Source organism: Pelodiscus sinensis, chromosome 2, assembly GCF_052426305.1.
Source record: "Pelodiscus sinensis isolate ZL-2025 chromosome 2, ASM5242630v1, whole genome shotgun sequence".
Classification (NCBI taxonomy): domain Eukaryota; kingdom Metazoa; phylum Chordata; order Testudines; family Trionychidae; genus Pelodiscus; species Pelodiscus sinensis.
This window is the reverse complement of record NC_143053.1, coordinates 51,669,497-51,688,154: the sequence shown is the minus strand read 5'-3', so window position 1 is coordinate 51,688,154 and position 18,658 is coordinate 51,669,497. Positions and strand designations below refer to the sequence as shown.

At 42.7% G+C, this 18,658-nt stretch overlaps 1 protein-coding gene across 1 annotated transcript in view; it reads left to right on the top strand.

Annotated features, from left to right (window-relative positions):
- STMN2 (stathmin 2) overlaps positions 1-18,026 on the top strand; it is a 67,527-nt gene extending 49,501 nt beyond the window's left edge. Inside the window, exons 4-5 of the mRNA XM_006131558.5 lie at positions 9,783-9,974; positions 16,689-18,026. Coding sequence (XP_006131620.2) covers positions 9,783-9,974; positions 16,689-16,748 — 252 coding nt within the window. The 3' untranslated portion in view covers positions 16,749-18,026. The remainder of the gene's footprint in view (positions 1-9,782; positions 9,975-16,688) is intronic.
- Positions 18,027-18,658: the final 632 nt, after the last annotated feature.

Genomic DNA, 18,658 nt, shown 5'->3' with positions numbered 1-18,658 from the left:
AGTCTAGAACAATTAGCTCATATACCACACAAATATTTGTGACGGTTAGGGAATGTCTACACTAAGAAATTATTTCAAAATAACTAAATTCAAAATAACTCCCTAAAGGTATGTCTACACTAGCCCCCCAGTTCAAACTAGGGAGGCTAATATAGGCATTCGAAGTTGCAAATGAAGCCCGGGATTTAAATATCCCGGGCTTTATTTGCATCCTTCCGTCTGGGCGCCATTTTTAAATCCCCTTAGTCCGAACTAACTGCCCGCGGCTACACGCGGCAGTCAAACATTAACTCGAACTAAGTCTTTAGTGGAATGAGGTATAACAGTTAACTCGAACTAAGGACTTAGTTCGAGTTAACATTTGACTGCCCCGTGTAGCCGCGGACAGTTAGTTCTGACTAAGGGGATTTAAAAATGGCACCCGGACGGGAGCATGCAAATAAAGCCCAGAATATTTAAATCCCAGGCTTCATTTGCAACTTCGAATGCCTACATTAGCCTCCCTAGTTCAAACTGGGGGGCTAGTGTAGACATACCCTAAATAACTAAGGAATAAGGGGTGTTATTTTGAAATAAATTGTAGTGTAGATCCTTACACAGAATCCAGTAGAAAACTCATAAAAAATGTAATTGCACTTTCAAAACTCATATATACTAGCAAGTCTATTCTCATGCCCCACATGTGTACATAACACTCATTAATGTTAATGGAAGGTCTATGCATTTTTTCTAATCCCTAAAATGCTTCATGAAAGGGACACAGTTGTCAAATTGCTAACTCATATTTTACATTAATATACCAAGGGCATTGAGTTTGCTTTAAAAAGAAATGTTTTGGACCAGCTTCAGATACTTTATTATTTCAATGGTAATAGGAGCCAGCCAATTAAGTGGGACAGATGGATGGCATTTAATTATCAGGATGAATCAAAATTGGAGCGATTAGACACACACTCACTCAGAAAGACGTAATAAATACTGAAAATAGAATATTATGGCACAAAGACTTAATAAATGAGGGATGGTGTCTTTGGGTTGTTGGTTCAATTGATGATTAAATGTTGAAATGTGTTAGTTGTCTCAAAGTGTTTCCCAAAAAACTATGTGCTATCAGTCTGGCCCACTGATGGGAGAAAGGCAGGGGAGGCACAAGGGCAATTTGCCCCGGGCCGGGTGATTCAAAAGGACATGGGGCTACCAGCCACCACTGCTGACTCCTGGCCCTTTAAGTCGCCGCTAGAGCACTGCACAGTGCACTCCAGATGGCTCTTACTGAGGAGGTGGGAGCACCAAGTTGTACAGTGTGGATGAGGGTTGGGGGCAAAGCACTGTGGTCTGGGTGGCAGGGGGTCCCCTGCTATCATCATTAATTGTTCTGCCTCTACCACTATCTTTTGGCAGAAAGGAAAGGATTGAATGGGCCTGGAAACTGACCCGTGCTCTCAGAGGTTAGCCTGAGGTGTGTTGGTGAGGTTCAAGAACTTTGAATTGTGTGACGGTTTTATAGCTGAAGATGAAACAAGCCTCATTGTGAGTCAGTCAGTTCACAACTTACAGGGCCAGATTTTCAGCACATGGCCTATCTTTGTGACTGTGCAGCCTTGGGAACACAAATCTTATGCATGCATAGTCAGTGAGTTATATGTTCCCATGGTGCCCATGCTCCTCCAAAATTCAGAGCAATGGGGCATGGCTCCACCAATGTTTGGGACCAGGACTCTCCTCCAGCACCAACCACTGCCCCACATACCTCCCCCACAGCATCCTTGCACTCTGGGCAGTGGCTGGCTGTCACTCCTCATCCCCTCCCTCAGCAGGGGTCACAAGCCTCCCCACCCAAAGAAGGCCCAAGCACCCCTCACCTGCCTGGAGTAGCTGCAGCTGCACCACCATGCCCTAACCTGCTCTGGGGAAAAGCGGCAGCATGTCTTTACTCAAAGACACTTTTGATATGCCTGTGCAGGTTCTGGGGGGTGCTGAGACAGCAGTATTTGATACTCTGCTGTCTCAGTCACCCAGAACCTGCATGAGGCATATCAAAAGTGTCTTTGAATCAAGAGATGCTTTTCCCCAGAGCAGGCAGAGCTACTGCAGCAGTGACCTGGACCCTAGGCCCCTTTAAATAACTCAGGTCTCTGGGCAATTGCCCTCTTTAGCCCTCTCCCCACATCAGCAGGCCTGGCCAGCTTGAAGGGAGGGCTCCCCCAGCTCACTGGTGCTAGTGAGCAGAGGGCTGGAGTGAGTCCTCCTTTAGCCCCAGCCCCAAGGGAGCCTGGCACCCCAAACTCCTCATCCTTAGCCCCACCCCAAAGCCCATGTCCCACCAAGGGCCCAGTCCTGAGCCTCCTCCCACACCTAAAGCCCCTCAGCCTGAGCCCCACACCTCTGCCCTAGCCCTGAGTCCCTCCCACATGCCAAACCTCTCAGCCCATCAGAACCCTCACCCACCCATACACCAACCCTCTGCTCTAACCCTAACCTGAATCTCCTCTCAAACGCCAAATCCCTCACCCCAGGGCACACACCCCAGCCACAGCCCTCATTCTCTCACGCCCCTATCCTCAGCTCTCTCCTGCACTACGAATCCCACAGCCCTTCTCTTCACATCAGTGTACAAGGCATATGGCAGGGGGAGAGAAACTTAAACCAGCTCTGGACACCACCACAAGTCATGCAAACCTGCCACCCCTGTATGCATGTATTCATTGAATGTAGGGAAGCCGATTGTAGACCTGACATGCACAAAGCCTATGAGCACACATAAGCTCCATGCAAATGTCTTTGACACACAAAATTATATTTGTGTATGCAAAACTGTCCAGAAAGCTTCATGTGATGGTCTTAAAAGGGCACCTTTGAAGCTTCTCCACCCTGCAAAACCATGACAAAGTTTAGCATTACTGGCTCAACAGGGAATACAAATTAGAAACCAGAGATGCCAAAAATGGAACATGCTAATGGGAGGGACACAGGACTGGGCCTCAGGAAACCAAAGACAAAAAGAGGGCCATGTAGTTATGGTAATTTTGCCTTTGACTTCAGCAGAGCAGATTTCATCCATGGATTCCATTCCTAGGTCTTCTGCTGATCTAATGTCTGACCAGTCACTTCATTACAGCGCACTTGTTTCCCTTCTCACTTTTTGTGCATTTTACCTATGCAGATTAGTAGACGGTTTCTCTGGCTTTGCTCAGGTCCTTAGCTCAATTAATTTGGGGTTTTTTTTAGAAAATACAATGAAAATGTACTTGCTTCATTTAAATCATTGCTCTGGGGTGGGGCTGAGGGATTCAGTATGCAGCCTGCACCAGGGAGAGAGGAACAGCCCTCTCTCACCGCAGCAGCTTGGGGCCAGGTGAGCAGCACCTCTTCATGCTCACTGCAGCTCCAGCAGGCACAGCCAGAGGAGGGGTGCATGTCCCCTGGCTGGGATATGTCCAGATTCCTCTGCCTCCTGCATTCCCCAGCCATAGTGAGTAATGAAGCAAACTGTGCTCTTTCCCCTTGCTCCCTAATGAAGGGGAACAGACAGCAATGTCCCCATACAGATTAGAGGGGAGGGAGCTTCAGCTCCCCTCCCCTGCACTCTCCCTAAAGAGCACCTAGGGGTGGGAGATGTAGAGCTGGAACAGTCCTGGATAGGGAGGGTGCACCCCCAGCCAGCCTATTTCTCCTAGCTGGTTATTCTGTTCCTTTTCTGTATGGTTTTCTGAGCAGCAATCCCATTCCAGGCAAATCCCATTTTCCTAGCTCAACCAAACCCACTTTAAATTATGATAAGAGGAACCTGTATACCACATTTGCGCTTATCATTTAGGAGAAGATCTTGAACAAACAGACTAGCAGACAAATTCTATCAGATATACAAGAAATAATTTCTCAGGACAGGATCTGTCTCTCACTATGTATTTGTACAGTGTTTAGCACAGTGGGATCTCAATTACAGATGGGGCAGCTAGACACTACTGCAGTGCACCTAATAAGGCAGACTGTGTCCCGTGCGAGGAATCAGATGTACTGGTAAAGATCTATGAAGACACCAATGTTGTGTATGTTGGCATAATGTCTAGTTCTAGTCCATTCCTCACTTTGATGCATAAAAGCAAGAAACAATTAAATTCATTTTCCCTGAAAGTGTCATGACTTAATCTCAGTGTTGTTTTTTCTATAAATGCTTAGTCTTTGGTATTTACATTGCAGGAGGAGACCTTTATCCTGTCTTAAATCTATTTTCATTATCATCATCTCTTCAATATACAATACCCTGAGATACACCAAAAGTTAATGCAATTCCAGCTGAACATGTTAATTAAAAAAAATCCAGCAACTGGATTAATTTTGCAGCATCCAAGTGAACCTTTCATAATGGGAACTTTCCCCCAATATATTCTTAAAATTAATAGGGTGTGCAGTCAAGTGCAAATTTCAACTTTAAAAGGAATTGCTCTGCCAACTCACTTCCTGCTATTTCAGAAATCCTTTTGTCTTTCTTTATGTAGAACTGATTTAATGCATTTTTGGATGTACTTGTCAAGGGAAAGTAGATAAATCTAGGAAAACAAAACAGCCTTGTATATGTGTAACGCCAACAGATGGAACTCATGAGCCTCTACCACTTGAGTAAACGCCAGCTGATTCTCCAAGGGCATGTCTACACAGCAGAATTATTTTGGAATAACTGATGTTATAGTGCATGTCTACACTGCAAGCCTTTATTTCAAAATAATGTTGAGCTGAAGGACTTCTTACTCTGACTCATGGTAACCTTCATTTCACGAGGAGCTAGGGAAGTTGAAGACTCTCCTTCTTCGACATCCTGCTGTGTAGGCGGTGCCAAAAGTTGAGTTAAGCTATTTTGACTTCAGCTACGCAATTGATATAGCTGAAATTGGGTAGCTTAATTTGACTTTAGCCCTGCTGTGTAGATGCATCCTAAGGCTGCAGAGCACACTCATTCATTCTCTCTGTAAATGGTGTAATGTACCACTAAATGGCACATTACACCACACCGAGAAGGTATGAGGGTTGTATATGCACACAGCAGAATCCAATTTTCAACTGGAAATGTCTTAAAAAGACACCTCCACAGCCTGCATTTGGAAAGTCTACAGGCACTTTGACATTTAAAATGGGTATTTAGTTGTCTACATGTCTATCTAAGCATCCATATGTGATATTTGGAACTCCTATTAAAGCATTGTTTGAAAACTGGGATCACAGTTGCTTTTCACAACATCCACTAAAAAAAAAAAAAGTGGGGTCAAACAATTTTGTTGCATTGGCCTCTTTTTCAGCATACTTGAATATCAGTATAAGCTAAAGGATCTGTGCTAGGGTGCCTTACACATTTGTAAGCAGATATATAAGACAAAATGTTGTAAGTCAAAAAAGGTAACAATGTTAGCAACAATTAGGAAGGGATAAATAATAAGACAGAAAAAATAATGCCACTATATAAATCTATGGTACACCCATACTTTGAATACTGAGAACAGTTCTGGTCACCCCATTTAATTATATATATATATATATATATATAGTCAGATTGGAAGAACGACAGAGCTATGATAGAGATCTATACAATCATGAATGATGTGGAGACAGCGAATAAGGAAGTATTATTTCCTCCTTTGCATAACACAGATACAGATGCGGATACAAATTTTGTATCTAGAACCCTGCAAATTTGCAGATATCCACTTCACATCTGCAGATACCTTAGGATATAGAGTTGGATATCCACAGATCATTTTTGCAGGTGCGGATGAGGGTACCAATTTTTGTACCCACACAGGGCTCTACTTATTACAGCACTCTCTCTCATGTGAGAAAATTTCAGTTCATTCACTTCAGTGACTACAAGGAGGGTTAAAGGAAAGAGCATTTATTACTGCAATTGCATTTATTGGTGGAAACTCAATTTAGCCCCTAAAATGTGGGCTATAGTATTTTCGTCTAATTTCATTGTTGGACTTAGCATGTGGGTACTATTTGGTGTTGTTGGCCTTTGATATATTTCAAGGCCAAACTAAATGATCTGGTTGTCTTTTCTGGCCTTAAACTCCATGATTCTACTGTGTTTTACAGAAAACAGGGATAACTTTCACTGAAATCTCCACATACCTGACCTCTACCACATTTAATTCCTTTACTCCATTCTTCCTTCCTCTGATTCATTTGATAGAACAGTCCACAGTGTTGATTATTCCAAATATTCCCCATAAATATGTTTACTTTGGACTTGAGTAGCTCCCGGAATGGTCTCAACATTGTAACTTTGTTGGCATGCATCAGAAGTATAGTGGTTTTATTTTGTTTTAAACAAACTGTGTTAAACAAATAGCAAAGCTCAAACTTCAAATGTAATGCTAAACAACTAGCAAAGCTCATGTGTCTGGGAATTGATCCTATAAATAAGAGGAATGGGATACAGGGTGCAGATTGCATGCATTGAAGATTTCTTATGGATTTCACTTTCTTTAAGCTTTCGATTAAAAAAAATGATCTTAAGCCTTTTGTATGGGAAAAAAAAAAACATCTTCATGTTTACAGAAACAAAATGAAGCCAAATCAGATCTGAACTTCCTACATTCATCTTAAGGGAATCTGAACTTTAAAGCCAATATGCAGCCATTTAAAACACACACTTTTAAAGATAGCTTGAGGAAAACAAAACAATTCATAGTTCTAGTATACAAAACCTAGTGATAAAATTACATATTTTTAGACTTGAAATCCCCTATAACTTTGAAATAAAGTGCTCATGCTTAAAAGACTGTATCTCTTGCCACTGAAATATTTAAGGTGAGTACAGGCAGTCCCTGACTTACACGGATCTGACTTATGTTGGATCCGCACTTACGAACAGGGCTTTCTCGCCCCGGAGCTCGCAGGCAGCGGGACTGCCCAGAGCGCAGCGGTCCCGCCACCTCGACCTCCGGGGGGAGAAAAGCTGCTCCGGGTGTCCCTGGTCTGCTGGGGACCATCTCCAGCAGACCAAGGACACCGGGAGCAAAGCCGGGGAGGCAGAGGAGTCCCGCGCCTCTGAGGCTTTGCTCTGGCAAAGTCTCAGAGGTGCGGGACTCCGCCGCCACTGCAGCTTTGCTCCCGGTGTCCCTGGTCTGCTGGAGACGGTCCCCAGCAGACCAGGGACACCGGGAGCAAAGCCGCAGCGGCGGCGGGTTCCCGCGCCTCCTCCCCAGCTTTGCTCCGGGTGTCCCTGGTCTGCTGGGGACCATCTCCAGCAGACCAGGGACACCCGGAGCAAAGCCAGGGAGGCGGAGAGGTCCCGCGTCTCTGAGGCTTTGCTTTGGCAAAACCTCAGAGGCGCGGCACCCCGCCGCCGCTGCGGCTTTACTCCCCGTGTCCCTGGTCTGCTGGGGGGGGGCGCAGCTAGTGCGCCCCCCCCAGCAGACCAGGCTTTTGTTGTGGACCCTGGGGTAGAGCAGCTGGGGTGCTGCCGGGTTGGTCCTGCAGGGACCTACCTGGCAGCCCAGCTGTTCTGTCCCAGGCTCGAGATTCAGCCGCTGTTGAAACTGATCAGTGGCTCATTCCAGGAAGCTGGGGGCAGAGCAATTCTGCCTCCAGCTTCCTGTAGTCAGCCCCTGGTCAGTTTCAGCAGCAGCGGCTGAATCTGGAGCCAGTTCCGACTTACATACAAATTCAACTTAAGAACAAACCTATAGTCCCTATCTTGTACGTAATCCGGGGACTGCCTGTATAGACAGTGTCTCATGATAACCTTAATAATCCAGAATTCTCAAATATTCTCCATCAGATGTTTCCTTATTTGAATTCCTCACATACATTCAATGCTCTCATACCTGAGTTACTGAAATAAGCCTTGCTTACAGCAGATGTGGGGAGAGCCTAGAGAGTTTTCCTAACACCCCTTCAGATCTTTGCAACTTAGCTCATGCCTTAATACAGCACTAACTGACAGCTCAGCAACTTGCAATATGGGGGCCTCTAAAAATAAAGAGAGAGAGAGAGAGAGAGAACTCCATTTCAAGTGACTCCATTTCAAAGTTTATCAAAATTGGTTGATAAATAAAAGAGATATAGGAAAAAGCAGATAGTTTCTAAGTCTCTAAATACAAACATTTTTGCTCAAATATGACAAAAATATACACATCTGGCTACACAAATTCCCTTGCCCTTCACTAAGGCCAGGTCTACACTAGACCCGGAAGTTCGGCTTAAGGTATGCAGCTCCAGTGATGTATGATATGTAGCTAGAGGCAGCTTACTTTAAGCCAGTGGGAAGCCAATGGGAGCCAATCCTCCCGTCAGCTTCCCTTACTCCTTGCAAGAATAGGAGTAACAGTCACCGGCAGGGGTGCCCTCTGAGTTCAATTTAGCGAGTCTTAACTAGACTCACTAAATTGAACTCCAGAAGATCAATTGCAGCAATGTCACTCTTCCGTGGAGTGAAGACAAGGCCTAATTGCTCATTACTAACAGGAGAGAGGCCAGGGCTAAACACCTTCCCCCGCAATAATTACACTTGTAAAATTAGCATTTCCAGGAGTAAGTCTGCTATCAGTATCCTAAGACCACATTTTGTTGGCCACTGGCTCCTGGAAAATTTTTGCTAATGTCTTCCTTACTTAAATAAATAGATACTCATTACCAATAAAATCCAGAAAAATGTGAGGTCAGAGACTGAGTGGTGTGAGGCAATCCTACCAAGCTCATATTCATAAGGGACTCATCCTAGCAGTGACATCATGTATAACACCCTCCTTGGCTGGCAATGGCCAAAAGACCTCCTTTTGTTTACAATCAAGCACGCTCAGTATTATAGTGTCTTCGCTCCTGTTTTTCTTTATTTTCTTAAGTATTAATGTGTTATTTCTTCTTTTGATCAGTACATATTTACAACTGTGTATTTTTGTGTGCATGCCATTTTCTGCTTCATGCGCTATCAATGATTCTCATGATTGAGACTGCAAGTGATTGTTTTATGAATTTGGGCCAAGTGAATTTTGAGGAGGATAAAGTTGTGTTGGGTTCCCTCTATCTTTTGGGAACCTTCACTATATTTTTATAGTCTTGCAGCACCTTAGAGACTAACAAAACATGTAGCTGGTTTGTTAGTCTTTAAGGTGCTGCAAGACTATTTGTTGTTTTTTAAGTTTTTTCCAGTTACAGACTAACTCAGCTACCCCTCTGAAGCTTTTGTATTTTATAGTATGGCAAAAGAAAAAACCCAACAATTCCTTGTTTCATACCAAAAATTCATAATTATATTTGATATATAGTCTAGATAAACTTTATATTTTCCTAACAAAATTAATCAAACTTTTTTCATGTATTCATAGTAAAAGAATTTCTCTTATTCATGGCATCTATATTGTACAGGGAAACAAGAGAGGTTATATCATCCTCTTTTTTTTCCCCTGTAACAACATAATGCTTTGTGTTTATATATTCAATGTCCTTTCTGTGAAAATAAGAAAATCATTTTTATGGTATGGGTCCTCTTACACTTGACATAGTTTAGGGCCTCAGAATGTCAAAATCTGGACATGCTGTCAATATTAATACATTTATTTATTTTTTACATACTACAGTATATATTTGTCTTACCTTAGTTTTATCAACCGTTTCAAGAAAAAAACAAAATGGCAGATCTCACAAAAATCCAGACTCAGTGCACTTCTCCTTTCTAATCAAAGACTAACTTATTAGTTTTATTTATTTTTCAGGCTGCCTTATCTACTGTCTTCTGAATATCTGTAGACTATTGTCTCAGCAGGATGTGTCTTTTTTTTCCCCAGTCCCAGGAGGCCCAGGTGCTGAAACATCTGGCAGAAAAGAGAGAACATGAGCGAGAAGTCCTTCAGAAGGCTTTGGAAGAGAACAATAACTTCAGCAAAATGGCAGAGGAAAAGCTGATACTGAAAATGGAACAGATCAAAGAAAACCGTGAAGCTAATTTAGCAGCTCTTATTGAACGTCTTCAAGAAAAGGTAATCAGGCCATGACTCCACACAACCGGAGGCAAGAAACCCTCGTTCAAAATTTCCAAAATGGACTGTGATTTTGGGTGGCTCCATTTTAGATCCCTTAACTTAAAGCTCCTTAAAAAGGGGGCTATCTTCACAGGATGAATGCTCAGAGCTTTTTGAAAGACATGTCCCATTACGGTGACAAGCTGAGCACTCAAAATCACTAGCTGCTTTTGAAAAATCAGATGACATCAGCTCAATCTCGACTACACCCAGCTCTGATATACTCTCAGGCTGGTTTATTTGTTACCCTTTCAGGCTAAGAACTGCCTCTTTCCCCATATGGAAAAAGTCTGTTTTTAAAATCAAGGGTCCCAAGTTCAAAGGTAGAAAAAAAAAACCAAAGAAAGGTCATTTGGGTTTAATGTTTGGCTTCTCTGCAGGATTTATGAACAATGTGGAATAAATCATTTGTTTCATATTTAGCCACATACATCCATAACAGACTGTGTTGCAATCACTCTCCTAATTGAGGGAGATTAGATCTATTTTTGGACACCTTCAATATACAGCCAGGGGATTGAATTCCCCCAGGCACAGAGTGTTCTATTCCTAATGCGTCCCTCTGAGGCAGAAGAGTTTTAAAAAAAAACAAATGGTGAAAGCACAGGCCAATGAACCAGATGTGGGATTGTCCTTTTAACCTGTTTTGCAGGCTGTGGTAACTTTTCTCTGCTGGTATGTAATAAATAGGAGCTGTTATTTTGAAGGATCTAATACAGGCAGTCCCCGGGTTACGTACAAGATAGGGACTGTAGGTTTGTTCTTAAGTTGAATTTGTATGTAAGTCGGAACTGGTACATATTGTAGGGGAAACTCTAGCCAAACATCACTCCAGAGCTCAGTTTTATTCTCCCACACCTCACTTCCCTCAGTCCTTTATTCTCAAGCTAAGGTGTCTGCTGAGAAAAGCCACTTCGCGTCTCCCTGGTCTGCTGGGGGGAAGCAGCTAGTGCGGGGTTGCCTCACCCCGTTTGTAAGTAGGGATCCGATGTAAGTCGGATCCATGTAACCCGGGGACTGCCTGTATGTCAGCAGACAAGAGTATATACCTCTCAACTGTTGCTGATGAAGAGGGATGTCCATTTTAGAGCTACGTTTTTCTCCATCTTGCACTCATCTTATGCAATCTCATTGTTTTAACTGTAGATAATTGGTATCAGAGATGTCAAATCAGGAAGCAGAGCTGGGCAAGTCAGAGAGAGCAGTGTCCTGTGAAATACCCTAAAGAAGGATGCAACTGGTTGTTTCAACCAAGTTCCTGGGATTGTGCTTAACTACGCATCATAAAGTCCAGCAACTCAAAGAACTGTTAGCTATCATTGGGAGCAAAGGGATCAGCTGCAAGCAGACTGATGTCAGACAGGAAGTCCCTTTATATCACAGTCCTTTGATAACATGTACATACATGGATGCATTTTATTAGTTTAAACATTTTATTAGTTAGATAATTTCCTGGAGGTTAGGTCCATAAAACTAGATAATTTCCTGGAGGTTAGGTCCATAAAAGGCTATTAGCCAGGGGATAAAATTGGTGTCCCTGGCCTCTGTTTGTCCGAGGCTGGAGAGGGATGGCAGGAGACAAATCGCTTGATCATTGTCTTCGGTCCACCCTCTCTGGGGCACCTGGTGCTGGCCACTGTCGGCAGACAGATACTGGGCTAGATGGACCTTTGGTCTGACCCAGTACAGCCATTCTTATGTTCTCATGTTCATAAAGTCAAAGGAATGCTTCTGAGCACAGATTACCATCTCCTTACTGGGGATCTTGTCTGACCAGAAAACATGGCTTGGCCAAAAAAAATAAGAACTTAATTTAAAAAATGAATCCACAAACACTAAAAGGCAACCAGGACGATGGAAGAGGGAACAATCATAAAACATTGAGGCCAAAATCTTCAAAACTAGCCTCTAATTGTCAATGCCCCAATTTTCAGGTGCCAAAGGCTCCTGCAATCAGATGACATTTGTGGATGCCAACATCAGTGGAAAATGCAAGTGATCAGCCTCTGGAAATCAGGCCTGCCCTAACTATCAAAATTTGCCACACAAAATTAGATGCCACATGAAATTTCACCTTCAAATTACAGATGAGATTAACACCAATCAAAGCCCAATGAAGCCAGTTTCTGTAAAGGAACACAATGTATAAATCTCACATAGGAAGCTCACTGGAGGCATCCTCAGTTGCAGACATTTGGCCATGGGTCTTTGTTGCTCTTGTCATTTTATGTTTGTCATTGAGTTTTCAGATTATATTCTCAGAGATAAATACATGAATGAGGTTGGAGCCTTTTAATTAGTTTGTCTGAAAAAGACAGCAAGAAAAAACTATCCCCAAAAATGTGCCAAACAGCCAGAAACAGTGCAGCTCTGTAAACACTCTGGATGGAAACTTCCTAAATTCATTTCACAGCTGTGGTTTCTGAGTATAGGCCCATGTTAGCATGACTATCTGAATTTACAGAGGTTCCAGTAAATCTAAAATTAACTAGGACAGCCTTTGTTTTACAGCCATTAATGGTTATTCCAATTAGAAATCGAACTTAAAAGATCTGTAAAATAAGAGCCAGTGACCAAGGAAAGACAAATTGTCCAACAATGAACAGAAAGACTTAACACTGAACTTTGAAGATAGCTACCTAATATTCAGGGCTGGCCGTCTACTCAATGTGAGTATTCCAAAGATGAGGTTGCCCCTTCTCGGTGATCTGGTCAACACACTGAGCTCAATACAAGGGCTATCCCATGTCTATGTCAGCTGTAAAGCCTCTTGGTCTCCTTCACAGTGGCATATCTAAATCCCCAGCTCTTCTAGACAGGGTGGGCATTGAATTCACTAACAATATACATCGTGAGGGGGAGCTCTCAACTCCCACGTCCCTGCTGAACCTTGACTGGTTTCATAGCAGGACACCACCCAGGTGTGATGGTGCTCTCTGAAGTTATAGAAACTAAAACACTGAGGCTACGTCTACACTGGCCCCTTTTCCGGAAGGGGCATGTTAATTTCAGCTATCGTAATAGGGAAATTCGCGGGGGATTTAAATATCCCCCCGCGGCATTTAAATAAAAATGTCCACCGCTTTTTTCCGGCTTTTAGAAAAGCCGGAAAAGAGCGTCTACACTAGCCCCGATCCTCCGGAAAAAGCACCCTTTTCCGGAGGATCTTATTCCTACTTCAAAGGGCGCTTTTTCCGGAGGATCGGGGCCAGTGTAGACGCTCTTTTCCGGCTTTTCTAAAAGCCGGAAAAAAGCGGCGGACATTTTTATTTAAATGCCGCGGGGGATATTTAAATCCCCCGCGGATTTCCCTATTACGATCTCTGAAATTAACATGCCCCTTCCGGAAAAGGGGCCAATGTAGACGAGCCCTGACTGTGTAGCAAAGGTGTCTGGTGTCTGTCCTCTGCAGCAGCTTCTCGGCTAGCACAAAGACTTAATTCTAGGTGTAAAGGTGATATGCTACTCCAGCCAAAGGACTGAGAACCATCCTCTGCAAAAAGCTCTCCTTTTCAAATGTTTTAGCTAACATGCAGCCTGGTGCATCCAGATGACTGCTTCAGTCTGTAGCAGCTCTTTCGGATGAGATCGCAATGAGTTGTGACCTTCTTTGATAATATCATTAGGTCTTACTTTGCCATTTGACAGTGAAAGCTGCGAGCTATTTATGGACTGCAGTTGACTGGCAGCAGTCAAGGCTGTTTAGGATTCTTAGAAGCTCACTACTGCAGGTCTGATTCATGTCCATTTTGGGTTGTTCTGATTCTTGTCCACAGTGTGGCTGTGCTACCCGTACTGACAGGCACTGTCACCATGCTACAGGCATAAAGGGAAACAAGAAGACCTTTTATAAATACATTAAAAGCAAGAGGAAGACCAAGGACAGGGTAGGCCCACTGCTTAGTGAGGAGGGAGAAGCAGTAACAGGAAACTTGGAAATGGCGGAGATGCTCAATGACTTCTTTGTTTCGGTCTTCACGGAGAAATCTGGAGGTGTGCCTAACGTAGTGAATACCAGCAGAGAGAGGGTAAGTTTAGAAGATAGGATACACAAAGAACAAGTTAAAAATCACTTAGGAAAGTTAGATGTCAGCAAGTCACCAGGTCCTGATGAAATGCATCCCAGGATACTCAAGGAGCTGATAGAGGAGGTATCTGAGCCTTTAGCTATGATCTTTGAAAAATCATGGCAGACAGGGGAGATTCCAGAAGACTGGAAAAGGGCAAATATTGTGCCCATCTATAAAAAGGGGAATAAGAACAACCCAGGAAATTATAGACCGGTCAGTTTAACGTCTGTCCCAGGGAAGATAATGGAGCAGGTAATTAAGGAAATCATATGCAAACACTTGGAAAGTAATAAAGTGATAGGGAATAGCCAGCATGGGTTTGTGAAGAACAAGTCATGCCAAACTAATCTGATAGCTTTCTTTGATAAGATAACGCGCCTTGTGGATAAGGGAGAAGCGGTGGATGTCATATACCTAGACTTTAGTAAGGCATTTGATACGGTCTCGCATGATATTCTTATTGATAAACTAGGCAAATATAACTTAGATAGGGCCACGATAAGGTGGGTGCATAATTGGCTGGATAACCGTAGTCAGAGAGTTGTTGTTAACGGTTCTAAATCCTGCTGGAAAGGGATAACAAGTGGAGTTCCTCAAGGGTCTGTTTTGGGACCCGTACTATTCAATATCTTCATCAATGATGTAGATATTGGGATAGAGAGTACGCTTATTAAGTTTGCAGATGATACCAAACTGGGTGGGGTTGCGACTTCTTTGGAGGATAGGGACATAATTCAAAATGACCTTAGCAAGTTAGAGAAATGGTCAGAGGTAAACAGGATGAGGTTTAATAAAGAGAAATGCAAAGTGCTCCACTTAGGAAGGAACAATCAGTTCCATACATACAAGATGGGAAGCGACTGTCTAGGAAGGAGCATGGCGGAAAGGGATCTAGGGGTCATAGTGGACCACAACTTGAATATGAGTCAACAGTGTGATGCTGTTGCAAAAAAAGCAAATATGAGTCTAGGTTGTATCAACAGGTGTGTTGTAAGCAAAACTCGTGAAGTCATTCTGCCGCTCTACTCTGCACTAGTTAGGCCTCAGCTGGAGTACTGTGTCCAGTTCTGGGCGCCACATTTCAAGAAAGATGTGGAGAAATTGGAAAGGGTACAGAGAAGAGCGACAAGAATGATTAAAGGTTTAGAGAACATGACCTATGAAGCCAGGCTTCATGAACTGGGCTTGTTTAGTTTGGAAAAAAGAAGATTAAGGGGGGACATGATAGCGGTTTTCAAATATCTAAAAGGGTGTCACAAGGAGGAAGGAGAAAAGTTGTTCCTCTTGGTTTCTGAGGACAGGACAAGGAGTAATGGGCTTAAAGTGCAGCAGGGGAGGTTTAGATTGGACATTAGGAAAAAATTCCTAACTGTCAGGGTGGTCAAATATTGGAATAAATTGCCAAGGGAGGTGGTGGAATCTCCCTCTCTGGAGATATTTAAGAACATGTTAGATAGACATCTGTCAGGGATGGTGTAGGTGGAGCTTGGTCCTGCCTTGAGGGCGGGGGGCTGGACTCGATGACCTCTCGAGGTCCCTTCCAGTCCTATGATTCTATGATTCTATGATTCTATGCTACATTCTGCCTGCATCCTGCCCAGGTGCCTTCGTAAAGAGCGACTTTTGAGTCCTTTGCCTCACATTGCATCTGTAAAGGAGCAGTCAGAATGGAGCCCTAAATTAGAAGTGTTCCCTTTTAACTGCACATCTTCCATGCGTTCAGTGTCTAGATAGTACCTTCTCAGGCTGTTGATCCTAGCACTTACTCTGCTGGTGATGGCAACCTCAATTGCTTGCTTGCTTGTCCAATTCTCTCTCAGTCATCTCCGCCTTTCTTCACATGCCAGCCCCATGCATTGGGCATCTCTACATACATATAAATAAAACTGTCATCTTATCCTTAGAAGCTACCTCTGAAATGATGACTATACATGTCTCCTGCTGGCACTGGTTAGGGTAAATGATGACCTGTGATTTCTGTGTTGCTGCTCATCTCTGCTCATTTTGGTGCTCATTCCCCAACTCTTCACCCTCATATGTGTCTAGTTTTCCTCCTCTTGTGTCTTTTCATCTACCATCTACATTGTGAGCTCTCTGGCTATCTTGATCCTTAAGGAGCCATGATCCTTAACTGCAGCCCCCATGCACTGTTGTAATATAAATAGTAATAATAGCCACCTTTCACATGGGAAGATACGTTAACCTGCAAGCAAGAAGGTTACTTAGAGCCAATTCATTTCAGCTGTGCTTAAATTTTGGAGTGTTACTTTGGAAAGCAATGGGGGTTGTGCACATTCAGCACCTAGAAGAATTGGTCCTTAGGGTGAAATTTCCCCCTATGCAGAGGGTGTTCCACAAAGCCTATGTCCCACTTAAATCCTACTTAAGACCTCAAAATAGGACTGAAGTCGAATTTAAATATTCAGTAGGCCTCATGCTGGCCTGGAGAATTGGGTCCTATATGAGCAACATCCTCAGAAGACTATTGTGCTACTGATGCACAGGGAACTGTACACACAGAGCAATGAGTTGCCATTAAGAATCTTCCTGGGCAGATTCAGCAAGGAAGAGTTTTAACCTTTCCCTTCTTGATGTTTTCCAGGAGAGGCATGCTGCAGAGGTCCGTAGAAACAAGGAGCTCCAGGTGGAACTGTCTGGCTGAAAAAAGCAACGGTGGATGCCACACATCCCCACCATTAGTAAACTCCCCTGCCTATATTATTACGGATCATGCGATATCAGTATGGGAAATGTATGACATGGTTTAAAAAAAAAAATCAAGAACTCAATAAAAACAAAAACAAAAAACAAAAATGAAAACAATATGGTCTCTTTGCAGAATGATTTGCTTGATGTTTAAAAAAACTTGGATCTTATTTTGTAAATACTTACATTTTTGTTAAAAAATACAAGTATTGCATTATGCAAGTTATTTCATAATCTTACATGTCCTGTAACAGGCTTTTGATGTTGTCTATTTCCACTCAGTTGAATTTGCTAGGTCTGTTCATTTGAAGCAGCCCAAGTCTAATTCCATTCCCTGCAATTTTAATTCTAACTATCCAAGGAGGTCAGTAATAGGTCTATGGTGCTAGAGACCAATCATCGCTTAATAGCCAAGAAGGCTTTGTAATCAATAAGCTCTGTCGAAACAATAACTAAGTCACAGGTATTGTGACTCCACATGAAGCTGTCCAGATAAAATGCTCTTAAAACATTGTGTGTTCATAATTATTTACATCTACATTTATAATGAACAGGCGATTAACCCATTAATTGCAATGTTTATTTTGTCTGCCTTCATCAGATCAAAGGCAACAAATATTACTTTTTAAATAAGGGTTACCAATAAGAAGGCAAGCAACATCAATCTGAGCTGAAGTTAAGAAGCTGAATATTATAAACAGCTAGCTATGAAAAATTCTAAATGGTACACAACAGCCATAAAAAATGCTAATTGTCTCAAGCTTAATTCGCCAGTTGAAGATTTGTTGATGGAGCAATTAATCAGCATCAAGTAGCTGTATCTGTAGATGCTATGATCTATGATATTCATTTGAAACTACTGTATTACATGTGTAAGAATACAAGAGGCTACTGAATATTTCCACCTGGAACCCATGAGCTGGTTGTTGCATTTTTTTAACACTGTTGATGACTTCCACTCAACATGACCTGTTCACTTCAGTGTTAGTTAACCTGACCTACTTTAAAGACATCTAGAAAAAGAGGGCTGATGCAGCAGGAATCATTAGACAGGGCTCTTGTGCCAAGTACGGTATCACCAAACCTAACATAACCCCTAAAATAGCTGCCGTTTTGAAGTTGTCCCTACCCCCTGGAGGTTGCTGCCTGCATATTCTACTCTTCATTAGTGCTATTTTCCTGTATGTCATTGTGTGCAAGCTGTGATTAATAAAGAATTGGGGTTCTGTGAACTGAAAAAGGGCTTGTCTGTTCTCTCGCTCCATCACTTCTCTGACATGCCATTGACTTCATAGCATCATGGGCATTGGAAATGGAAAGGCCTGTTAGTAGGTCAGAGAGTCTATTCCCTTACCAATATAGGATTAATCCCTACAATATATATTTTTATTGTCGACACATAATGGATAATGTCTCCGCGGCTGAGATATAATGCAATACAGAAGAGTGACTTTACAGAGCACTAAATGTAATAAGAAAAAAAAAATCACTAGCAAAAAAGTCATGTGGGGATGCAGGCTTGCCAATACTGTCATGTCCCACAAGAAGCACATACCATGAACCCAACACACTGATATTAGAGTTTAAGGAAACTCACTTCCAGGCTTAAATGAGCAAGACAAAATACCTAGAGATGGTGCTGAGCAGCAGAGTTTGGCTATGGAACAGGATCTGGATTCGCCCATCATGCAGAGTGAGAGGTTTGGTCCAGAACCACCTTGAGAAATCATTATTTTCAAATAGTTTCTGATACAAATCATGAAGAAATATGGGCCAAAACCAGAAAAATTCATACTAATTCCCTGAATTTGGAGGTTCTAAGCTCCCAGATCTGAACCAGCCCAGAGTGTGGCTTTGCAACAAGTT